Source organism: Silene latifolia, chromosome 5 (assembly GCF_048544455.1).
Source record: "Silene latifolia isolate original U9 population chromosome 5, ASM4854445v1, whole genome shotgun sequence".
Classification (NCBI taxonomy): Eukaryota; Viridiplantae; Streptophyta; class Magnoliopsida; order Caryophyllales; family Caryophyllaceae; genus Silene; species Silene latifolia.
The window spans coordinates 84291424-84317142 of NC_133530.1; the positions used below are offsets into that span (position 1 = coordinate 84291424).

At 35.4% G+C, this 25719-nt stretch overlaps 3 protein-coding genes across 5 annotated transcripts; 2 read left to right on the top strand and 1 right to left on the bottom strand.

The window, feature by feature from the left end:
* The first annotated feature begins 2333 nt into the window (after positions 1–2333).
* On the top strand, positions 2334–13348 carry LOC141657689 (lon protease homolog 1, mitochondrial-like). Its single transcript, XM_074464997.1, has 20 exons — positions 2334–2859; positions 2948–3013; positions 3997–4164; positions 4286–4351; positions 4548–4589; positions 4674–4796; positions 5333–5431; positions 5531–5596; positions 5683–5769; positions 7029–7068; positions 7530–7701; positions 8142–8266; positions 8775–8905; positions 8997–9101; positions 9863–9976; positions 10474–10641; positions 10776–10877; positions 10984–11241; positions 11563–12075; positions 12692–13348. The coding sequence occupies exons 1-20, from the start codon at positions 2584–2586 to the stop codon at positions 12875–12877; spliced, it is 2907 nt and encodes a 968-aa protein (XP_074321098.1). The 5' UTR covers positions 2334–2583; the 3' UTR covers positions 12878–13348.
* Positions 13349–13851: 503 nt separating this feature from the next.
* LOC141657691 (uncharacterized) lies at positions 13852–16977 on the bottom strand. Its single transcript, XM_074464998.1, has 3 exons — positions 16848–16977; positions 14421–15439; positions 13852–14103 (listed from the first exon to the last, which is right to left on the bottom strand). The coding sequence occupies exons 2-3, from the start codon at positions 15427–15429 to the stop codon at positions 14057–14059; spliced, it is 1056 nt and encodes a 351-aa protein (XP_074321099.1). The 5' UTR covers positions 15430–15439; positions 16848–16977; the 3' UTR covers positions 13852–14056.
* A 4901-nt stretch (positions 16978–21878) lies between these two features.
* Positions 21879–25415, top strand: LOC141657692 (uncharacterized). Of its 3 annotated transcripts, XM_074465000.1 has the most exons (4): positions 21879–23790; positions 24189–24261; positions 24507–24792; positions 24959–25415. In XM_074465000.1, exon 1 carries the CDS (start codon positions 21981–21983, stop codon positions 23559–23561), a length of 1581 nt encoding a protein of 526 aa, XP_074321101.1. In that variant the 5' UTR covers positions 21879–21980; the 3' UTR covers positions 23562–23790; positions 24189–24261; positions 24507–24792; positions 24959–25415. The 3 variants fall into 3 exon arrangements, with proteins under 3 accessions (XP_074321101.1, XP_074321100.1, XP_074321102.1); XM_074464999.1 differs by having other exon boundaries at positions 24189–24792; XM_074465001.1 differs by lacking the exon at positions 24507–24792.
* Positions 25416–25719: the final 304 nt, after the last annotated feature.

The window sequence follows — 25719 nt, forward strand, 5'->3', positions numbered from 1 at the left end:
CTATATTTATACTAGCCAGTAATCAAATTGCTTTTTTTTAGTGTTGTTTTTTTTTACCTAATTCGTATACTCGTATAATTTACTAAGCAACATTGAAGAAACCCAATTTGATTGAGTTAATGTTGATGATGCCTTAAGACAAATTAATCTCATTGTTATTTAATTGTGTGCCTATTAAGTTTTAACCATGTAGCATGAAGTTTCAATTATCAGTTCAAGGTTATCAAGAAAGACATCATGAAGATCAAAGATGAAGATTGTCAATTTTGTTAAAGTCATGTGTTGTAAGGAGATATTTAACTCGAATTTATGTCTAGGTGCAAAAACACCAGTTAAGTCAACTGTTACTTATGACTCGTCCTTCAAAGAATTATTTCGAAAATATTTGAACTATTGTTAAAATGCTTTCAATGTTCACAAATAATTTTTTGAAAATGTTTTGATCTCTTTGAAGAAAATAGAGCTTTCAATGTCTTGCTAAAAAGTTTATTGCTTCCACAATAAGCGCTTTCTATAAATGCGTTGTTTGTTTTTTACATTTATGGAAATGTTTATGGTTCTCATAAACACAACCATTTATGTTTGTTTCTTGATGAAAAACCCAACCCATATTTAGGGGTGGGCAACGGTCCAAAACCGGACCGGAACCGGAATCGACAAAATTCATGGACCGGGACCGGACCGGAAAAATTCCGGTCCAAGACCGGACCGGACTGGTTGGACCGGAATTACCCACTTTTTCAAATTCCGGTCCAAAAATTCCGGTCCATTGCACCGGATCGGGCCGGAATAAAAATACAATTTTAAGAAAAAAAATGCAAATAACAATAATTCCGGGCATTCCGGTCCCGGACCGGACCGGAAAATACCGGTCCCGGACCGGACCGGAAACCGGAATCTTGGAAAATGGTGGACCAGAGACCGGACCGGAATTTTTAATTCCGGTTCCGGTCCACTAGATTCCGGTCCGGACCGGTCCATTTTTCCGGTCCGGACCGGATTATGCCCACCCCTACCCATATTTGTGTGTGTACAATCTGATTTCTTGCATTCCTAGGGACCGGTTTCTTGAGGAAGAATACTCGGTTGCTTGAGGAAGAATTTGGTTGTCTTGTGCATGTTGCCCAAGCAAACTATTTACATTATTTTAATCACTTGTGCTAATGAGTGTGAGATATTTTAATGTGTAAAGTATACTACTTGGACATTATAAATACCTTGCTTAATTCATTTTTACAAGTGTGCAACAAACGAGTTTTAAACTGAAAAAGACTTATGCTTTATCGAGTAAATTAACTTTGCAAAATCGTTTATCACTTACAAATTATTGAGTCACATTTTGCAAGTTTGTTTTTTCTCTTTGAGTCTTTTATTGAGTTTGTTGTGTTGCACTTAGTCGTTTAGTCGAGTTCGAGAATCCCGTGTTTTGTACTTAAACTTTATCTCCTCCGTTCAATTGTGTGAATAACATTGAGATAAGTGAAGTCTTGTAACAACCAGGTAGAACCAAACCAAAGTCTTAGGATAGAGTTATCTTAAGCACGAAGTCTTCGAAGCGGAGTAGCTTTTGAGCATGAAGTCTTTCGGCGGAGTAGCCCAAAGCAAAAGTCTTGGAAGCGAAGTAGCTTTTAAGCATTAGCAACCGGAGTAGGTTGGGGAGTTGTTTTATTATTCGGGGTGGTCTTAGTTTGTATGAGTTTACTTCTAAGACGTTTAATAAATTAGCGTTGGATGTAGGTCGCAGAGTAGTGACCGAACCAGTTTTTAAAAACATCGTTAGTCGTGTCTATTTCGTTTTATTTCCGCTGCCACTCTAAACTCGAGGTTTACAGTCAGAATCAACAGTCGAGTACACAGTGACTTCTGCTTGCTGAATCGTTGTTGAATATTTATAACTCTATAGTTCTAAGTATCAACTTCTCTTTTCATCTAAGTGTGGTCTAAAGTGTTTAAGAGTTTTAAAAAAAGCTTTCATTAAGCTTAAATTTTTAAATAGACACTTAATTCACCCCCTCCCCCTCTTAGGTGTTCTCGCCCTTGACTCTTCAAACACTCAACAATTTTAATTTTACTTTTTCTTCACAAGACCCCGAGCAAAAGTGATTACGATTCGATATATCCTTAACCTGTCTAAGCGACATCCCTAAACTGAACATATTTTTGAGAATGGACACAAGGATAATAATGGAACAATCCGTCTCATGGTAGACGAACACTATCCATCTAAAGCTGTAGATAGACGGATAATGATTTTCTCACAAAATACAAGTGAGAGGGTAAGTGACGATACATTTTCTACCTACTTGCACTATCCACCCTCATTTTATGAGAGTGACACTATCGGTCTATAACTTTAGACGGATAGGTCTGGAGTGAAATTTTGTGATAATGGAAATAGACACACAACAACATAAAAGAAGTTACTTCTAGTACAAACCAACCAAAGGGTTTATGAAGGGCTTTAGACATTTTTAAGACTTCACAAAATCCCATTTTTCCTCATCTACAATGTTCTAATCACCAACCAAATTTCAATTTCAATAAACCCTAATTTTTATCAATTCCCAAATCGATTTCCCCCAAATGTTGAAGCTCCTATGTCGACTCGCCTCACAGTCTCCGCTTTCCCCCAAGCTAGCTCGTCCAATTCCCGATTCCTCCGCCGCGTTCGGCCGAGTATTCTACTCGCTTCGCCGGAACCCTAATTTACACCGCCGTGTGTTCTTCTGTTCCTCCTCCGACGCTAGCGAAGATGCCGGAAAGGTCGCCGCTGCCGCATCCGAGGTGGACTCCGCCGACGAAGATGATTCGGTTAATGCGATTCTTCCTACGGTTTTTCGCCCTGAAGATTGTTTTACGGTTCGTTTCGTCGTTTTTACGGGACTTATGTATGTTGTTGTGATTGGATTGTTTGGAATTGAGGTGAATTTTGTGTTTGTTGATGTAGGTTTTGGCGTTGCCGCTTACGCATCGACCGTTGTTTCCTGGATTTTACATGCCAATCTACGTCAAGGTATGAAGAAGGAATTGTACCTCCTCTTTTGGATTTGATTGTTTACGTGTTTCAAATATGTGTGGGAGAGTTTCGAAAATGTGTACAGTCAATTGGAACAAAAGAAGTATTTGATTTGCGAGAACTCCGTATTGCTTTATGATATTAGTCAGAAGTGATCATTTTGCAAACATGTGAATAGGATATTGTGATTTTCTGCACCAGGAACAATTTTTCTTATGAAAGTCTTCACATTTATTGAGAACTTGATTAACTGCATTGGGGCGGAGATTGGATTCGAAGTTATGGGGATGAGCATAGATCGAAAATATCAGGGGGACAAATCAGGAATGCAATAGAGTAACTTAGGGAAACAATAAAGTTTTCATTTTTTTCACTGCCTAAGACGGCGACAGTGCCAGCTAGCCCCCGTCCCCCCACTACACACCATTTTATGTAGGATTTTAGGGGGAAATATAGAAAGCAATAGATTACTTGGAAAAAATTAATCTAGCAAAATAATATTTTTGACTGCTTAAGGGGCGACAGGGCTTACTAGCCCCGTGCTCCTCCACTACACACCGTTTTTATCTAGGCTTTTGACCGTTCAATGTCTACTTCTATGTTATTTATGCCAGATTCAAAACAACTTTATATAAGATGATAATGATGTTGCGAGAATAATTTGTACGTTGAGGGTTGAGACAAAGGAAATTCATAGTATTGATGACTGCTATGTTGGCGAGATGGCAACACTGCTTAAACGTCCACAGGTGGCATTGCGATAGAAATTGGAGATGAACCTATTAGTAAACAGATTTGATTATTTCTGGTTATTATTCTGTCATCCTATTTTTTGTGAGGCCTATTGACAAGAGAGTTGGCCTAGGAAAAGGGGAAATTTCCTATTTCGTGTGTACATAATAGGCTTTAAGGTTTACTGCAACTCTGCAAGTATAGTTTCATTCGGAGGTTTGTTTGGCGTGTAATATATGTTTCTATAGGATCCCAAAGTGCTAGCAGCACTGGAAGAGAGTCAAAGGAGACAAGCCCCATTTGCGGGTGCGTTTCTTGTAAAAGATGAGCCTGATTCTGATCCTGAGAAGAACATCTATGACTATAAAGGGCAAGAATTGTTGAATCGCTTGCATAAAGTTGGGACACTGGCACGGGTATTCTTTTCATTGAACTATATTCATTTTCTTTATTTTTTGGGGATGATCATCACTTTCTAGTTGAGCAAAATTATTAGTTTTCTAGAAAGTTATTCATTCGTCATTTTTCTCCTTTTAGATTACTGCCATCCAAGGTGAACAGGTCATTCTTGTTGGTCATCGCAGACTCCGAATAACAGAGATGGTAAGCTTATAGACCTCAAAGCTTGTTAAGAAATTGACAGGCTTAGGCGGCATTTTTATTTCAAAGCTTAGACTTATTTCATAAACTTTGCTCTACATTATGTACTTTTCAACTACTTCGCCTCCTGTCTTTTTTTTTTCTTACTCTTTGTCTCTTAAGGGAAAACCTTATTGTTTACATGATTATGTTGATACAGGTGGAGGAAGATCCTCTTACTGTCAATGTTGATCATTTGAAGGCAAGATATTTAGAAATTCCACGTAGTAGATGGTCAATTACTTGAAGTGATTTGCAGTCAACTAAACTATTCTTTCTAATGTAGGATTTACCATATGACAAGGACGATGATGTCATAAAAGCTACATCGTTTGAGGTTATATCAACTGTGAGAGATGTCTTGCAGAAAAGTTCTCTTTGGAGGGATCACGTACAAACATATACTAAGGTAAAGTCATGTACTGTGCTATTAACGTGGTTTACTTTAATTCTTATTGTACTGTAGGAATTGTCTATTGGATATCAGCGTAAGCGTTGTGTGCAAAGCTTTGTAGTAGATGATAACCTCACAATTGGTTTGGCTGTGAGAATGACTTTCCATATATTTCATGTGGGCCTTACACATTTCCCTTGTACATCAAGTTTTACGTAACTTTTTTATTTGGTGATTTCATGGACCTATCAATGAAAAGTTTAATATCTTACAATATTGCATTGAAAACGTCATTGTGGTGGAATATTAGCCCAAATTAAAATAGTCCTTGTGACTCGTTCATGCTCATTCATCACCTGGGCATTTAACTATTGAGAATTCCGTTCTTCCCTAGCTATTACATTGGCACTTAGCAGTGGAAGTTCTCCACCATACTATAGATGTTTTGGTGTGTTTTTTTCCACTTTTCCAACAGAAAGATCGGTGCAGTGACAAAACCCCCCTTTATGATGTAATCATGCTTACCCTGCCTACTCTTTGTTACCTTTCAGCATATTGGTGAATTCAATTATCCTAGATTAGCAGATTTTGGAGCTGCTATTTCTGGGGCAAATAGGGTACAAGGTCAACAAGTGCTTGAAGAGCTTGATGTAAGTAGCATATAAGCTAAAAAATCATCCCAAATCATGTATGTATGAATCTGCTGACAAACTCGCCTGGTAACTCATATCATGAACCGTATATTTCAGGTGCTAAGGCGTTTACAACTTTCCCTTGAACTAGTTAAGAAAGAAATGGAAATTAGTAAAATTCAGGTATTGCCTCAGATGGTTCTGTACTGCTACATTCTTAAACTTATTACACTTGTTTGAGACTTTCTGATACATTCGTTTACATTTAGGAAACCATAGCGAAAGCAATTGAAGAGAAAATCAGCGGTGAACAACGCCGTTATCTTCTAAATGAGCAACTAAAGGCCATTAAGAAGGTATTAAATTTCAATGTTAATTTATTTACAGTTGTTTTTCTTCTTTTATAAGAAAATTCCATTTGGTGTTCCTAAGGGTTTTCTTCAGAATCATTGCACATGCATCGATGTTACACCTACAATATATTACTCCACAAAATCCCTCATCCAAATCTCCCGCATCCACCCACATATTACTGATTCATCATAAGTAAATCCAAAATGTTATGTTTTAACATCATTCCACTGCATGTCACTACAGTCACTCACTGTCAACGTTAAAGCCGTGTACCCCGACTCGTCACGGGTGTCGTGTCGGATACGGCTATTTTGTGCGAAATTTTTATTTTTTTGGTCTGATGGGAAGTGTCGAAGTATCGATATTGTGTCGGACACGATATGTGTCGGTTACGCGACATGGCAGCTAAGTGAAGTGTTGGAGTAACATAGCGTTAAAGTCAAGGCAAGCTGAATAATCAAACTCTTGATAAAAATTTAGCCTGGCATGATCGTCATTAATCACCTGACCATTTCATGGTGGAGAACATGATAAAGAGTTGTGGCCATAGGTATGAGGTTATGCAGCGTAGAGTTCTGCGCTGATAGTGGAGGCGGGAGAGCATGTTAATTGGGTGGCTAAGTGAAATAGGGAGTTGGTAGAGACAGAGAAAAATAGGAGAGAGATAGAGTGGTTGGAGATGGTGGGAAGTGATGGGTGGGGGTTTAAGGGATAAAATTGACCAGTTTTTTAAAAAAATATATTAACTAGTAGCTTTCAAGTGTCTCAAAGTTCATAATTAGGTTAGGGCGGATTATATACAATTTTTTTTTCCTTAAGGGTACACTCATGAATATTACACTCGAACATTTGGACAGTGCAAAATCTTAGGGACACCCAATGAATTTCCCTTTTATCACTGTCTATATCTGTGGCAGCTTACTTTTCCATTTCTAAAAGTCTCAGTATCCTTTGGGCTCTGTATGGATCTGTGTTTCGAAGATGATCAAATAAAGCCAACTTACTCACTAAATCCTTCGCACTTCTTATATTGTGAATCAACAGTCCATTGATGCATTTCTCAATGCAACTTCCCTCTTGAGTGAATCAGTAATTTTTTTTTTTTTTTTGTTTTGTTTTTAAGAAGGATTAATTTATTATGTACATCCGACCCCTAGCTCCGCCATAAATGGGAGCCTCTGAGGCGTCAAGGTAATGCTAGTGTTGTCGTGTCAGCGTGCTATGGTTGGCCCGTAATGCCTATTCATTTTCTTCTTTGTAGGAGCTGGGACTTGAAACAGATGACAAAACTGCACTTACTGGTTAGTATTACGTATTGGCGTATTCCAATATCCTTGCAGTAGAGCATGCATCTTGTTTTAAGTTGGCTATTTATTTTATTTAGTTTCCTCACTTGTCTATGTACCCTTATCATCATTAGAAAAAGAAAAATTGCAATAGCCCACCTTTTAAATATGTATATTGTAGATAGTTACAGAAATCTTCTTTTGAAAACCAATTTTGTTGTGTAATATACTGAAAATTGGCTTAAATTAATCCATGATTGATCAAAGTTCATCATCAGTGTCCATCACAAATTTGTTGGAATGCTGGTTAATTGGTTCTTTGCAAAAAAGATTGTGTGTAATGTTGTCGATTTGTCGTCTGCTACTTTTCCTAAACAAAAAGATTAATACGTCTTTATAATTGGAAACCCATGTTTTGGTTCGCCGAATCGTAGTGTTTGAGATATTGTTTCCTTAGCAATGTTCCTTTCTTTCAGGGAAGTTTAAGGAAAGGATTGGACCAAACAAAGAAAAAATCCCAGCGCATGTATTACAAGTTATAGAAGAAGAACTTACAAAACTTCAGCTGTTGGAGGCCAGCTCGAGTGAATTTAATGTTACTCGCAACTATCTTGACTGGCTAACAGCATTGCCTTGGGGAAATTACAGGTTAGTGTTGGAGTGCTCGCTCGCTGGTTAGGGCTTTTATTTTGTCTCCGCTCTTAAGTATCTCTCAACTGAAAATACCTGTATATTCTACTTAATATTTTTCTCACTTCACTTTTACATATAATGACATTCCATTATTTGAGGTGGAATTTTGAAAATCCGCTGCTACTTATGTTGGCACATTTAACTTGAAATGATGTCTTTATTGCTTTTGTTGGATTGTTTATTGTGAAAATTTTGAGCAAATCTTTTGATAGTATGCATTTGGTCTTTAGTTCCCAAGAGAAATTAATTTTATTTGCACTACTCTTTATCTTTGGTTCAGTATGATTTAGGCTCGTGTAAAGGATTCTTCTTCTAATGGTAAATTTGTTAACTGTATCTTATGTTTGTTTGACCAAGTTTGTTCTTTGTACTTACTGTTATTTGTATTGATGCAGTGATGAAAATTTTGATGTTGTGCGTGCACAAGAGATACTTGACGAAGATCATTATGGCTTGACTGATGTCAAAGAACGGATATTGGAATTCATTGCAGTTGGAAAGCTCCGAGGAACAGCACAAGGTTGATCTAAACATTCTTTAGCTATCCATTTGTTCCTCATTTCTATACCAGTTAATCGAATGTTATTCTCTTAATTTTTGTAGATTTTTTATTTCAGTAACTGCTCGTTGTGAGCACACACTCTTAATTGCCAAGCTGTCTCATGCTGTGTTAACTGTATGCAAAATTTAGTATGAGCGCAATTCATTTTCTTCATCAGTTCATCTTACATTTGAACCATCTGCCTAGGTGTGATTTTATCAGCCAACTTCTAGCCTTGGCTGTTGGTAGGTATAGTTTTGATGTAGGAAGAAGAGTGTTATTACCTGATGTTTGGATATGGAAGTGAATGCTGAATTTTTTTTTAATGAGCTAGTCATTTTATATTTCGCAAGATCATGTTTAAGAAAGTAAAGTAGATATCCGGCTTCAACTGACCTAAATAGCAATGTTCATGGGGTTTTAGTTTTACACATTGTTTAGAGGCCTTAGTATCCTGAATTGGTGTTTGTGCTTTGTTTCTTCCTAGGAAAAATTATTTGCCTGTCTGGTCCTCCCGGAGTAGGGAAAACTAGTATTGGTCGTTCCATAGCGCGTGCTTTGAATCGCAAATTCTACCGATTTTCAGTCGGAGGATTGTCTGATGTTGCCGAGATCAAGGTATAACGAGCACCTTGCTTGCTCTGAGTTTTTTTATACGATCCTTGTAAATAAACGTGTTATCTTTTTTTATTTGCTTGAATGAACGCAGGGTCACCGACGTACTTATATTGGAGCTATGCCTGGAAAGCTGGTTCAATGTTTGAAAAGCATAGGCACAGCTAACCCTCTTGTTTTAATTGATGAAATCGACAAGGTATACACTTGTTTTTTTGTTGTGCTTTGCTGTTCTTGCCATGTTTATATTTTGTCCGCTCTTCCTTTTTGGGTGTGTTCAGGCTAGACTTATGAACCATGCTAAAATGGCATTTTACTTTGTTAGTCTCAGTTGCATCCTTGCATGCATTTGTGCTTTTTTCTGAACCTATCCTTAGGATGGATTTGTGACATCCCCGCTCTTTTGTTTTGGCTTCAGCTATTGTACAAAAAAATTACTGGTGTTATTTGTGGAAACTAGTGTATTAATCAGTAACTGTTGAGAATGTCATGGTCAACCTTGTATTGGTCGTTGTCTAGAATAAGAATGTTTTAGCTTTTTATTGCCCTCAATTATGAAGTCTTATAAATAAATGAATATTCGATGATACATATGTAAAAACATACAGATATGCGCATTTAATTTTTTTTGTCTCTAGTATATGTCTGTAACTCTGTATTTCTTGATTTAGCTTGTCGTATAACTCCTGTATATAAGTTAGGACTTCACCTTGAGCGGAGAGTGTCCTTGTGTGCAAGCTTATATCTCTATTGATAAAATTGTGAGGGATGATAAGCGTGTAATAAGGTAACTGTTGTTGGAGGATGTATTAAATAATAATGTGCGATGGAGTCTTTCAAATTGGTCTCCTAGTTATAACATAGAGATCTACCCTTCCACATGTAAAAGTTTGATGTACCTGTACTAATTTCTATAGATGAAAGTTTAAAGCTTCCCTATTACGTTCATTCTTGTTGCAGCTTGGAAGAGGGCATGCTGGTGATCCAGCAAGTGCTATGTTAGAGCTTCTTGACCCTGAACAGAATGCAAATTTTCTAGATCACTATCTTGATGTCCCGATTGATCTGTCAAAGGTTAGTCATATGTTCTTTTTTCGTCAATCTTCAACTGCCTTTTTTTTCAGTTTTTGTATTTTCACTAGTTCGCGAGTGCTAACCTCAAGTGTTTATGTCTTGCTCGAAAGAGTCTTGTGTTATATTTGGGAAAATGGTAACATTGTCTCCCATTTCAATTTGCGTAACAAGTGTGAGATGATCTCTCACGTTCACAGTGGATGAATTTCGAAAGGGATTTCTTTCTTGTATTTTTAATGGCATTGGGATGGGGATGCTCTACTTGTTTCTGAGGACCCTGGCGTTTGTTTGCGGTGGACATTTTAGTGGTCTACAAAATGAGCTCTGTTCCACTCTATTCTGAAATCTGAAGTTTCCTTGTGATCCTTTTGAATTGTCTTCTTTGATACAGCCATAGCGTGGTTTCCACTTTCCAGTATAATCTTCTTACTATTAATTTCACAGCGTTGTGTTTTTGTTTTCATACACATTACTTCTTCCTTTTGAAACTTCTGCAGGTTTTGTTTGTTTGCACTGCTAATGTCGTTGAAACGATCCCGGGCCCTCTCTTGGACCGTATGGAAGTGATTTCTATTGCAGGCTATATTACCGATGAGAAAATGCACATTGCACGCGACTATCTGGAAAAGACTACTCGTGAAACATGTGGTATCAAGGCTGAGCAGGTGAAGAATGAATACCGAATGCTTCCAGCACTTTATGTGATCTGTGTCAGAGACTTAGAGTTGAATTTGTTTGGTTGCTTTCCTTCTATTGTCAGTTGTTAAAGTATAAACATATGATGATACCTTTATTTCAGGTTGATTTGACAGATGCAGCTTTGCTTGCTTTAATTGAGAGTTACTGCAGGGAAGCTGGGGTGCGCAATCTTCAGAAACAAATTGAAAAGATTTACCGCAAGGTTATTTCTTAGTTCGGTTTGTTTCCGTGATGAGCATGTTTTGATGACTTCATCTGAAATGGACAGTTTCCCATACTGTACTTATTCAATGAACTATTTCTTCCAGATTGCTCTGCATCTTGTGCGGCAAGGTGCTGTAAACGAGTCTGTATCACCAACATTGGACTCGAGAGAGAACAAACCTGATAGCCTTGTTGACTCAACTGGAACTATGATGGGGGTGGATAACCAAGATAAACCTGAAAAAGAAGTCTCTACTGATGAAGAGCAGTCTGATAAGATCAGCTCAGATGATGTAATTTTGCAGACTGATGTTGGGCAAGGGCAACCCCAAACAAATGATTCTAGTCCAGATGTGACAATGGTATGCCACAGACCCACAAGTTTCAATTTATACGGATCGTTGGAAATTGGAATTGTAGTCAAAAGGAAGTTTTTTATATGTGAGCATGTAGCCATGTGTTCTGGAACAACTACAAAATTCCGTAGCCGTACTGCTAATTCGGCATTTTGATTACAATCCAAATTTGTTAATTCCAATTGTATCCCTGCACACGAGTAAATGAGTCTTGCTCTAGGTTTACTTCAACTAGCTAGTTTGTATAAGTAAACGGAGAGTTTTGGGTGTTACTACGTTATTTCTGCTCTAACTTACGGTGTGTTTTTATTTTTTTTCTCTTGGTAGGATAAAATCGAAGTCAATAGCACTCAAGAGGAAGCCAAGGTCATAGAGAAAGTTCTGGTCGACCAAGCAAACCTTTCTGATTATGTGGGGAAGCCTGTTTTCCAGGCAGATCGTATATATGATCATACCCCAGTTGGAGTAGTGATGGGTCTAGCCTGGACTGCGATGGGAGGAACAACTCTCTACATAGAGACATCCCAGATTGAAGAAGGAGAAGGAAAAGGGGGACTTAATCTAACTGGACAGCTTGGGGACGTGATGAAGGAAAGTGCACAAATTGCCCTCACAGTTTCTCGGGCAATACTGCTTACTAAGGAACCCACGGACAATTTCTTTGCTAATACCAAGCTTCATCTCCACGTTCCAGCTGGAGCCACTCCTAAGGATGGCCCTAGTGCTGGCTGCACAATGATTACCTCCATGTTATCTCTCGCTATGAAGAAGCCTGTCAAGAAGGATTTGGCAATGACTGGCGAAGTAACTCTTACTGGGAAGATACTTCCAATTGGCGGGGTAAGATGCTGAATACTTTTCAATGCTTGTTGCTATGTTTCCAGCTTGTATTGTATCCATTGACTTTGGTGGCGAAATAATGTAGACTTCCACACCAATATTTCTTCACAGTCCACAACATTTGCAACTTTTCAAAAATAACAATATCAAAATAGTTAGTTTTCATAAATCAAACACGACACTTTACATCATATATATATACATGAATTTGGAGCAATTAACTGTCAATGTTGGTATCTGTTGACCACCAAATTAACGGTCAATGTTGATGGAGGTAATTATATTTAATTATTGTTATTTTGTCCAGTTCACATTACATGAAACTTGTGTGGTGTTCGCACTGTCAGAAAATAGAACATCTAATACCTGACTCTAATTTCTGAGCGAAAGCTTTCATCCTTGTTACTTTGTGTCGGTAAATTCTTGCCATTTAAGGACACCAATTATTTCTATCTATGTTATGTCAATTCAGCATTTACGATTTATTAGGTAGCAATATTAGTAGCTTGAATTGGCAATTCAGCATCCCGATAATTTTTACTCTTGATTGTCTCTTCTTCTTTTGTGATAAATTGTTGTTCAAAATGTTGAATCTCATTCTTTTCTGTGAAATCAGGTGAAGGAAAAGACTATAGCAGCTAAGAGGAGTGGTGTGAAGACCATTATCTTCCCCGCTGCCAACCGAAGGGACTTTGATGAACTCGCATCAAATGTGAAGGAAGGCCTAGACGTGCACTTTGTAGATGGCTATTCTGAAATATATGATTTGGCGTTTAGTGATGAAAAGGTTGGAGAAAATTAATACATCCTTCGGACGTCATGCATAGGTAACTGAGATAATTTATCTAGTAATACGTTAGCTGGGATAATTTATTTAGCCCAATACACGAGCTGCATGCCGGGAGTCTTTTATTGAGATGGGGTGGGGTCAGGAGATTTAGGGCTCATGGTGTAGGGAGAAGGGATAAAGGGGGAGACGATCTCACATTGAGACTTGATCATGTTCTTTAGCTTTAAGGTACTATATCTTTGCTAAATTTTGTCACCATTCTTTTTAGTTGTTGTCTTATGGTAACTAGGGGTGGAGGGTGGCTGTTACCAGCGCAAAAAAGAATATGATGAAATTCTTGCAGCCTAATGATATGAAAGCTTGTATTTTAAAGTTTTTCCCCCCTGTATTTTTATGCCCTCCTAAACCTCAAGCTCTTTGCCAGTGTAAGAACAGTAATAATGTGAAATGCATGTGAGAAGGAAAAGGAAAAGTTTCGAATGATTGAACTGCGCAAGTCAGTAATTATTGTCGCGCAATGGAGTCTTGTGTGAGATTGTTGCGTGCATAGAATAGTTTCATTTTATGTTATATTACTAATTTCATATTATGGTTTTTTTTTTGGCAGCTAATTTCATATTATTGTTAACTAATAATTATATAATAGCTAATTTCATTGAATAGTTTCATTTTAGGTTGACAAAATCTTGTGTTTTATACTTTTATGAACCAGCTATAGTAGTTTACTGTTTTCTCCCCACACGCCTTTAGGTTCATTGGTCTGGTTCACTCTATCGTAGCTCACGGCCGGTGCTTGCATCTTATTACGTTCATCACATAACGGATTAATGGATGATGTCTAATTGATTTATCACCTTCAGGATCTGCCCCTTTGTCTTTGTTGCAGTGATTGCTTAATCTGTTTTGTGTCATTTAAAGGAAGTGGCTGAGTTCTTGTAAGTTCATTGCTTTTAAATGATCGGATAGGTATTGTGAATGCATCAGTCTTAACTCTTAACCAGATGGTACTGCAACTTCTATAATCAACATGGCAATTATGTAACATGGCTGGCTGTTATCAGAATAGAAGCAGTGTACGGCGAGGGAACAATGGATTAATAGAGATTGCAGCATATCGAAGTACTGTTTCTTTTGGTGAGCAGTGCCACAGGTTGGGCAACAACTACCATGTTCGAATCCCACCACTCTTTTTTATAACCTTTGTTGCTCACTTGCTCCCCAACAAACACCAACAATAGCTGAAAAACAATTGAAACACGAGTTTTTAGTTGCAATTGTTTATCCATGTTAATCACATGAAACATACAAGAACAATAGTATACAACACAAAGGCCTATCAAAGACAATGTGAAACTAAGTACAAAAAAAGTAGATTTTTTTAATAAATTCGAGTTTTAAAAGAAGAAACTGGAAACATGGGTTTGGAAATAAATTTATATAGCAAGCAAAATTTTGTCCACGAAGAACAAGTGCCACATAACATCAACATTGTGTAAACTGCAAACCTAAAAGAAGTCTCAAAGCAGCAAAAGAAATAAACGCTGTCGAAAATTACCATCAAAGCCTTGATTATGCCTGTAAGAGGAGTGGTGATCAATGATGATAGACCCAAACGAGGCTTGAACGTCACTTTCTGTGTCCACAAGTTTAACCACATCAAATTCGAGCAAATGTGGTTTGAACTTTTCCAATAAACCCGTGGCTCTAGCTCGAATAATAGCGACAACATCCTTTCTTAGGACATAGAGAGACTCCAAATATGAAGGGAATGGTCCAGAGACACCGAAATCAAGCGAGTATCTACGTAGCTCAACCCAACACGAAGAAAAGGAGTTGTGGTTGGTGGAATCAGTATATAACTTATATACGCCTAGACAAAAGAAATCGCCAGCACTCATGCCACAAGGGAAGCCATAAAAAAGATTATCGAAAACCTTACCCTCACCGTAAAAGGGGAGTGGTAGATGGGTACGAGTATCCCACTTGTCAAGGTAAGTATTGTAAGTGATGCAAAGAGTCCCTTGGGTATTACGTCTAGTGAAATTGCCTAAACTTAGGTAAAGAGTATCAATAGATTCATCCGCGACATACGAAACAACATTATAGGCATTATCATCGAATGGAGGGGGAAACTCGGGGAAAGGTTGTGGTGTACACCATTGCCAACAGTCAGAAACAGTGTCCAATACCTCATAAGGAGGTCGGGATTGCCAAATATGATCAGGGTTTGAGTCACCGAGGATATAGGAAAAGGCAAAGAGTTTAGAGCCCATTACGATGAGGGTGGGATGAGATTTAGGGCCATGGAGTAGAGGACCGGGTGTGCGCTTACAACCACCATGCCCAACTTGATGGAGATCATAAAAAAAAACATCTCGGCTTGGAAGACCGTGAGTTGCCCCACCCACCATAAATACGTAACGATTTTTCACGACCTGGGAAACCGAACAAGAAGTGTAGAGGGTAGATTCTACGTTTTTTGCGATGATATCACCTCCAAAAGAAGGAGATAAGCTGCTATATCGTACAAGATTATTATCATTTGTTACCGCTAAAACATTCATGTCCGCTGGCCTACAATAGAGACTAGAGATAATCAGATGTCTTGCAATAGGCAAATAATAATAAAAATATCGGTTTTGATAGATACAGCCCATAGGGCTGTACATAAGAACTTGTAAATTCTTATAATTAATGCTAATTTAATCTTTCAAGGGAATCTAAATTAAAGTTTATTAATAACTAAATATTCATCTAGTAAATGCCATAAAATCGTACAATATCATTCAGTGCACCAAAGTTACTGGGAATGAATCCAAAATTACAAAATCTAAACTTACTCCACAAAGTCCAAATTATATATCACAATGATAATTGAGATCAATATTAGCATCTAAATCTTCAATATTATAGAAAATATATGCTTCTTCTTTGTTCTTTCAAGCAAAATCAAGCATGGTTAATTTTGGAGGGAAAAAACACATAATATACAAAATAAGTATAATGTTTCTATCAGAAAAAGAATAATTGCCCTAATTACAGAAAAAAAAAACGAAAATTTTCAGATTACATATAATTACCTCAATCAAAATCAAGCTAATTAATCTGGAAAAAAAAGTCCCTCTACAGAAAAAGAATAAGCTAATCTGCCCTAATTACTAAATTTGCTCTAATAATTTTAAAAATTAATTCAACACCTATACAAGCTAATCAGCAAAATGCATCATACATACATCAGCAATTTTATTGTTCAATTGCAAAAATAATCAAGCATAATAACAATTTTTTAGATAGTATAAATAAATAAATAATTGAAAAAAACTTATTTGTAATATGTCTCTCTTGAAAATTAAGTTCTGAAATTTCTACTGTAAAATGAAAATTCAATAATGGAGGTTATATATTGTTTGTAGTTGGCGACAATATGAAGGAATTTCTATCAGTACAATGGTTTAAGATGGTTTAAGAAGGAATTATCTAATGGAGTAAATGAATACACTTATTGTTTTAATTGATAATTGAGATTCTACTTTACATTGAAAACAGAAATAGAAATTTTGATAGAATTTAATGCTTAGATGCAGCCCTATGGGCTGTATATATCAATACCGTAAAAATATTAACAAGAGAGGGTGTCACAAGCCAGAATAGATAACAATCAATCTAAACCTTCACTCAGACATCTTGCCAAATTAATTAATTATAAGATAACAATCAATCTATTACCACTCGTGAGATGATTACTAATTTATAACAATCAATCTAATATGGATTTGTAAATAAACATATGCAGTGATTATCAAACAACAATTAACTTACAAACAAGTAAGATACAACAATTAACTTACAAACAAGTAAGATAGGTAGAGAGTATAATCAAATCTAACATTAATTTATTGAATCAATTATTTCCAACATGAAATCAAAATAATTATTGAAGAAGGCGAAAAGGAAAAGATAAAAAGAGAACATAAAAACATACGGAGTACTATGGAGATGAACGATGGTGTCTACAGCAGAGAGAAGAGACAACAGATAGAAAAACTCAGACTCTTGTTCCTTGTTCGCTGTTCCCTTGTTTCTCTTTTTATAAGATTTCTTTACTTTGTTTCCTACTTGAAATCAAAAGAATTACCGTATTGAATTCAGCTATTTCCCTTTTAAAAATAAATAAATAAATAGAAAATCAGCTACTCTTGAGACCGTTCTATAGCATACGGCGGGTCCAATTAGTAATATTAGCCCAATTATCTAATTGTAGCAAATCAGCTAATCTTAGAGTTTTGGCAAAAAAAAAAAAAGAAAAAAAAATAAATAAATATAGTTTGCAGTTTCTAAAACGTGGAGGGAATAAAAAATAAAACTACACCATAAAAAACTAAAAGTTTACATTCAATTGGGAAATCCAAAAATTATATACATCTCTGTATATGTTTTCATTTTCAATCCCTGCAGCTAATCTCTGTACGTTTACTCCTGTTTCAAAAAACTCTGTATATGTTTTCATTTTTAGAGTAAGCTTTTGGGAAATCCAAAAATACATCAATTAAATAAGATTTTTTATCATACAATATATTATGCTAGATATTTTATCATATAATTATATACATCAGTTAAATAAGATATTTACTAAATATCATACAATATATTATGCTAGATATTTTATGCCTACAATATTATATTCTCACAATATGGCAACTTTTTTTTTAAGGCAAGTAAATAAGATGACGGCAAAAAATTGATTCAGAGCAAGCATTATTTTAGGGTTTTGCGTTAGGCGGGAAAATAATGTATGATAGAGCGACACGTGTCTAGAAAATTGTATAGTGGTTCTTCTATTATACTTTTATATGATATGATTGATGATAGATATAGATATAGATAGATAGATACTTCCTCCATTCAACTCCACTCTACCACTTTGCTTTTTCACGTTCGCCAACGCGTGTTTTACGCGGTAAATATCGTTAGCTACGTATTTGCAAAAATTATAAAAGTTAAATATTTTTAATGTACTCGTAAAGACGAATCAAACAAGATCCCACATGAATATATTTTCACTTATGTATTGAGAGAAAATCTAGATTGAATGTGCATTTGTGAATAGTGTAAAAAATAGAAATAGGTAGAGTGGAGTTGAATGGAGGAAGTAGATAGATAGATGTGATACCTTTTCTCGTCTCAATTATTTGTCTATCTTTTTATTATAAGCAAAATTTTAATCAAATGTACATATAATTGATACCAAAAAAGTAATATAAACGGCAATAAATATAATAAATAAATGTTTAAACTAAGGAAATGGTGATCTCACAAAACAGTATTCCCTCTTTTATATATGACTTTCTCACATTTTGAGACACTCCCTTCTCTCTTCAATATCTCTTAAAATATAAAACTAAATATTATGATATGTACACTCATATGAAAGAGTTTTTCGTAAGGAATTTAATGGTATCATTTTTATATTTTTTGAACAAATATATTTTTGTAAATATTAAAGTCAAAGGTTTACCTCGTAAATGCAAAACGTCATATATATATATATAAAAAAGTGGAGGAAGTATTATTTTATGATTTCTATACTCCGTATTTGTTTTGTCCTCGAATTTATTTCCCTAGTCACTAATCGTATTCCCCATACATTGGAGTTACTTAATTGTCAATAAATATGCACGATGCTCAAGTATCCCAATTCCCAAGGGGCTTCAACTTCATATACTTTTACACAAATTCTCATTTATCACGGATATATTCGTCGCAAGTTTACAACGAGTCAAATACTACCATGTGGTAGATAAGATAAAAGCAGAGCGTCTAGAGAGTAACAGTCTGTTTTGTCTTATCTATCCGCATGAATAGTACTTGACCCGTCACAAACTTATAACGAATATGTCCGTCACAAGGAAAACTTACTGATACTTGTAAACTTTCGCATTCCTCTTCTTATATAAGGGAGTATATATATTGGATCAACTTCATCAGCAATTGAAGTGTAAATTTCAGTAAACTCTATCACTTCTTAAAATTACGTAAAAATTTATAATTGACGTAAAACATTAGAACCACAAAATGGTACTATTAACACCGCCACCAATTGAACGCATCAATAGTGACGGAACCATCAAAATCAAGCATGAAACTCATGTGATATTGAAGGTACAGGGAGCAGATGACAGCGATGTTATGTACTACTTGAAGCGCGACTTCCCTCTGCATCACCTCAAACTCGACTACTGCAACAAATTTGGACATGCTTACGGAACTGTAAGGTTTGTCTACAAGGGTGTTAGGCTCCCAGGCAACAAAACTCCTGACGATTTCAATATGAAGAATGGTTGCGTTATTGATGCCCATGTTGATCAAAATGGCGGGTAATTAACCCGGAGATTTTGCTGGGTGTCTTGGACAGTTATTAATCTGTCTTTCTTTCGTATGTTTTAATAAAACTCTTTTAGTCCGACTTCAGATAAGTTCATTTTGGCGAAAAACTTGTCTGAGCCCGTCTAATATAAGAATCCCCTATATACTAAATGAATAGGAAAAGCTTCAAGTTTTCCGCCTAAAACACATTTCCTATTTTGATAAAATCTTTATTTACTTTCCTATTTTGATATAATTCCTTATTTATTTATTTTTTCTAAGATTTTTGTGATAAAAAATTTGTTCTTTGTATGCTAAATCGTAACTAAAAGATATACTAATAAAAAAAATTATAAACAATTTCATTAATTTTGTTTAAAATATAAATATATTTCTTGACATTACTCAATTTTTTTATTAGTTTTATAGCTCAATTTTTTTTCTAAAAAAAACACTATAAATACTGCACATTCATTGCGCGGGATCTAAACTAGTAATCCACTAATTGTATAATTCAATGACAGAACCTTGAGAATCCTTTTCATTTAATTCAATGGCAAAAAACTTGTCTGAGCCCGTCTACTTGTAAAAGTTTACCATTCCTTTTCCGATTACGAGTGTTAACAAAACGAGAAAACCCGATCATGCTAGCTTGACTCGAGCCTGAGCTCCATGCTTTTCAAATTCGTGTTGTAGGCTCACGCTTAGCTCGATACGGGAAATATAGCAAATCACCCCCATAAGTTTGATACTCTGTGCAATTAAGCCCCTTAACTTATAAATGTAGCAAATCAACCTCATAAGTTTCTTTTAATGTACAATTAACTACATATCTTATTTTTAAGAATAAAATTTGCTAATTAAATATTTTACTATTATTGAAAATCAAAATTATTGATAAAATTTTAAACCTAAAATTCTTGATTATTAAAAACATGTTCAAATTTTTTTTTGGCCAAAAATGTTCCTAATATGAGAATTGTCAATGATGTTATAATGAAAAGTTAGATGACCAAATTTTTGTTTATACTAAAATGGGGTCGCATTTTTTGTTTGAATATGTAAATATTATACTCCCTCCAATTTCATTTATTGTTCCCCTTTCTTTTTGACACTAGTATTGGTGCCCGGCTTCGCCCGGGCTACCTGTACTCACCATTAATATTTGTTTTCATTAAATAAAATTATTTAAAGTCGTATACCCCACAAATTTATCATTAATATATTTTTTATAACATATCCTAAAATTACGATGAAATAAATTTTGAGACAAATTCACTACTCCCGCTATTAATATTTTACTCTTATTAATGAAACAATAGCAATAACATTTCACTACTTGCCCGTAATCATTGTTACTTTCACTACTCTCGCCATAATTATTGTTACTGTCACTATTGTCGCATTAATATTGATACTTTCAGTACTCCAGCCATAATTATTGTTACTTTCACTTTCTTTCTTTAGTATTAATATTGATTATTTCATTACTCTCGTTGTTGTTTCTACCACTCTCACTAATCTCGTTGATAATATTGTTACTTTTACTATTCAAATGAGTGATTACTATCATATAACTATATCCAATGTTACTACAATTCTTTTATTCTTGTGAAATTACTTTTCCTACTTAGGCATGCAATTTTAAGAGGATTATATATTGATATAAATATATTACATATATGCATTAAACCATATCGAAAGAATTATGCAATATTATATATTATATATTGATATAAATATATTACATATATGCATTAAACCATATCGAAAGAATTATGCAATATTATATATTATGGAATCTAACTTGAATTATTTATAACCTAATTATTATATTTTTGTATGTTAAGTAATTAATATTTCTATACATCTAATCTAATAAACTATAAAGTTTAATAAAATTGCATAAATTTAAATTTATTATATAATTTTATGATGATAATAATTAATACCATAAGTGTGCATGTTTATAATAATTAATTATTTTATTTTAAAAAAATTGACCATCTTCTAGTCTTCTATAAATATTTAGGAAAATTACTAAGCATCTTTTTTCTTTTAGTTTCCTTGAAATTGATCATCTTAATTAACTATTTTATTTTAAGGAATTTGACCATATTTAGGAAAATTACCAAGTTTCTATATAATTTAATTTAACCCAAACTATATAATATTTGCATTGAGAACCCTTAATCGAGTCCATCACACGGTGCTAGTGATTTAAAACTATATAGTATAATTAATTTGTATAACTTTCTTTAATTACATTGAAGTCCCTTGGTTTCTGGAATTAATATATAGTATTGATTGATTGATTGGTAAGAAATAAGGGAATCAATTTGGACCACACAATACATATGACCTCACATCAAATTGATTTTGGACCACACAAAGTTGTCCAAAAAAGGAAAGAGAGAACAATAAGAAAAATGGATGGAAATAAAAAGAGGAACAATAAATGAAATTGGAGAAAATATTTAATTATTTAAGAGTTATATTTATAAAAGTTTTTATAATAGAAACAATAGATTTTGGTTAAAAAATGGTAAAAAACTTGATTTATACTTGCATTTTTTTTTAAGTTATGGAGCTAAATTGTTACAAGTAAAATTTAAAGAAATGATTTGCATGGTTGATAAGTTATGGGTAATTTACTACATCCCCGCACTCAATACTCTTCAAGTGTGGCAGGCAACCTTCTACTGGAAAATCCCCAATTTGTTAACCCTAATTATTTTGGACGACGATTAACATGCTCAGATTCATACCCGGTAACCTTGTTCATGTCTCTCCTTTTCATTTTTATTCTCTTTCTCGATTTCATTCCCTTTTTGTTCGCTCTCGTTTTTATCATGTTGTTGATGATCCCCGGTTGTTTCTGGATTCCGTTAGAGAACAATGCCGATTAGGGTTTTCTGGTATTGATATCCCCGTTTCGATATTTCATCAATTGTACTCTCTTCGTCCTCTTCCTTCTATTATCGTCTTCAATCAGCTTTTTACTGCTATGTCTAAGATTAAACCCAATCCCCCTTTTTCTACCGTCATTACTTTCTTTAATCAGCTTGAATTGTCCGGTCTCCGCCCCAATATGCATTCCGTTGGTATTCTCGCCAAGTGTTATTCTTCCATTGGCCGTGTTGATTTTGCCTTCTCTCTCCTTGGTAAGCGCCTTAAGCTTGGCTATTCACCTGATATTATCATCATTACTACCTTACTCAATGGTTTAATTGATTCTCATAAATTACACCAAGCTGTTCAATTATTGGATAAAATCGTCAAGCTTCATATACACCCTTCCCTTGTTACTTATGGCTCTATGTTTAGAGGTCTTTGCCGCTCTGGCGACAATGCTGGCGCTCTCCGCTTGCTGCGAAATATGGAGTCTACGGCTCCTTTTAAACCCAACATTGTCATTTATAGCACCATCATTGACAGTCTTTGTAAAGACCATTTGCTACCTCAAGCACTTGGCCTTTTCAAGGAGATGAAAGCCAAGAGCATTTTGCCCGATGTAATAACTTATACTTCCTTAATTCGAGGACTCTGTAGTTTAGGGTGTTGGGATGATGCTAAACAATTGTTGATTGAGATGTTGAACAACAACATTGCTCCCAATACTGAAACCTACAACACCTTAGTTAACATGTACTGTAAAGAGGGAAATGTTGATGAAGCAAGGGCTATTTTTGAATTTATGACTAAGAGGGGTGTGCACCTTAACATTATTACTTGCAATGCTTTGTTGGATGGCTACTGTTTGCGTGGAGAGATGAGGGAGGCAGAAAAGCTCCTGGATATTATGGTGAAAAATGATGTCAAACCTGATGTTGTGACTTTAAACAGCCTAATTAATGGATATTGCAAGTCTAAAAAGGTGGACAAAGCTTTGGAGATGTTCCACGATATGCATCTTAAGGGAACACATATCACTCCAAATGTTGTCACCTATAACACTATTCTAGATGCCTTGTGCAAGAATAAGAGACACCGGCTTGCAGTCCAACTTTTTAAAGATATGCAAGATCGAGGTGTGGCACCGGATGTGTTCACTTACAATACGTTGCTTGACGGCCTTTTAAAAAATGCACAAATTGATACAACAATCTCAGTACGTAAAGAGATGGAGAATAATGGAGTGGCCCCTAATATTATCACATACAATACGATAATTAATGGCCTTTGTGAAGCTGGGCGATTAGTTGAAGCAGGAAAGGTGTTCTCTAATCTTGTAGCCAAGGGCTTGCAGCCAAATGCAACTACGTATAATATTCAAATTAAAGTCTTATGTAGGCAAGGGTTGTTAGATGATGCTACCAAGCTTTTAAAGTAGATGGCAGACAGTGGATGTTCTCCAAACGAAGGCACCTACAATACCATTATTCAAGGATTTCTCTATGCTAATGATATTGCTAGAGCCTTGGATCATTTTCACAACATGAGGAGCCATGGATTTGCTGCTCATGCCGGCACTGCGTCTTTATTTCTTGGCTTACTCACTGCTCCTAATGTTAGTGATACAGACAAAGCTTTGGTTCAAAAGTATTTTCTGGAGTAAAACGGTATGTCAACTCTTTGCTATTTTGATATCAATGTTTTGAGAATGGACTGACATATATTTAAGTCTACGTTGCTTAACGAATTTCTAAATTGGCTGATACTTTTAATTATAAGTTTAAAGTTGTGGTTTTTTGCCGTTCTAATATGTGTATCTGAATTCTAAATTATTTGTACATATTCAAAGTTTCAAACTGAGGAATTTCATCAAATATAATTTGTTTCTTCTTTGTTTAACAAATCAATTAGGTGACTGATGCTTTGATTAAAATGCAAAAGCTATGCCCTTTTATAAACTGTATATTTTGTTGGGTTAAATTTCTCTTCCATGTTGAAGTTTTTACTATTAGCTCTGAGTTATTGGTGACTTTATAGTGATCATAGCTTGTTTGCTTGTCACTAGAGGAGAAGGGCTTGGATGAAGCAAATTGTGATTGGAAATTGAGAAAAAAAATGTGATTGACAAACAAATGAGTGTAAGTTACTAAAGTGCTTCCCTGTTAACAAAAACTGTTTGCCATTTTCCTGTGTTGAGAAATGTTTTTTGATGGTGGTGGTGGTTATTAGTGTTATGAATGAGTTGAGAGAATGCTTTGATGATTGTTAGTCACTGGACTCACTAGTGATTTCATCAGTGCGCATAAACTAGAGTGTGATGTATTGACATGGTGGAGATGTAATGGTTGTGTATCTCCATTTCCGCGATGGTTGGCTTCTTTAGCTGTCGTGATTGTAGTTTATTTGGAAGCTGTTTCATTGGACTTGGCTTCCACATTTGGCGACCTATCATGAACATTGATGCAAATAAAAGGTTCCACTACGGCAGCTCTTTGGCTTCCCAGTTCTGATAACATTAGCTGCAATAATTGTGTGCTCAAATATTATTGGATTCTCGACGCTGTTGCCAGTCTTGCCACTTGCAGCTGATGAGCTATGCAGTGTTTTGATGATGACATGGCCGTGATAAAATGTTGAGCCCTTTGACTTTCATCCTGCCCTTTGACTTGGTTAGTCTGAAAGTAACTTGAAACTTTGTTTTCCAGATTTCTGTAAACGTCTAAATCCAATTGTAGCCAAATTAATTGAAGCAGAAAAATATTTGAGAATCAATAACATATTATACATTTGCTGAAGTTTTCGTATACTTTTTTACTTGTGCAATTGAATGTACAGGGAGCAGGTGAACATGATGTTATTTACTCTTTCAAGCGGGACTTCCTTCTGCATCACCTGAAATTCAATTATTGCGTCTGCAACAAATTTGGACATGAATATGGAACTTTTCGGTTTGGCTACAAGGGTGTTAGGCTCCCAGGCTATAAACTCCAGATGACCAAATGACTCCAGATGATTTCCAGATGAAGAATAGTTATGTATTGATGCCCATGTTGATCAAAATGGCGGGTAACCGAAGTTTCTGCTATGCACGGGCTTGAAGAGTTCATCTTTTTCTTTTGCCATCAACACGATGCTGCGAGCCGATGCATTTACCTTGTTGTAGTTTATGCTTCTAATAATACTTTAGTGTTTTATGTTGTAGTTTATTGTTATGGTTTAGTGAGCCATACCGCCACAATGTAAAACTCTTCCTTTACGGCTGCCAAAAAAAAAAAAAAAAAAATCTTTTTCTTCTTTAGCATGTTTGTGAGTGTATTTGTCCTCATTGACTTGGACCTTACACTGTTTTGGCCAAATGCGTTACACTACATACCTGTTTACTACACGTGACTTTCTCGGTGTTGATTTCCGTGTCCACTTTAAAATATAACTTTATCTCAAAAGAGTGCTGTTTGAAGATGAGATAATTAAGGGTCCATTGCAAATTGAATCTGGATATGTCGCAAATTCACCATGTAATTACCCGACTAGTTACCAGACTAGATTTCATTATCGTCCGGGGGGAAAACGCAACTAAACAGGACTTAATTTGTCAA

Excerpts from the sequence above, each read along its gene's own strand:
- LOC141657689 (XM_074464997.1), top strand. The coding sequence starts at position 2,584 with ATGTTGAAGCTCCTATGTCGACTCGCCTCACAGTCTCCGCTTTCCCCC. Across the intron at positions 5,432-5,530 it reads AAGTGCTTGAAGAGCTTGAT|GTGCTAAGGCGTTTACAACT; the intron begins GTAAGTAGCATA and ends CGTATATTTCAG. Across the intron at positions 8,906-8,996 it reads CTGATGTTGCCGAGATCAAG|GGTCACCGACGTACTTATAT; the intron begins GTATAACGAGCA and ends GAATGAACGCAG.
- LOC141657692 (XM_074464999.1), top strand. The coding sequence starts at position 21,981 with ATGCTCAGATTCATACCCGGTAACCTTGTTCATGTCTCTCCTTTTCAT.
- LOC141657691 (XM_074464998.1), bottom strand. The coding sequence starts at position 15,429 with ATGAATGTTTTAGCGGTAACAAATGATAATAATCTTGTACGATATAGC. Across the intron at positions 14,104-14,420 it reads GCATAATCAAGGCTTTGATG|CTATTGTTGGTGTTTGTTGG; the intron begins GTAATTTTCGAC and ends ATTGTTTTTCAG.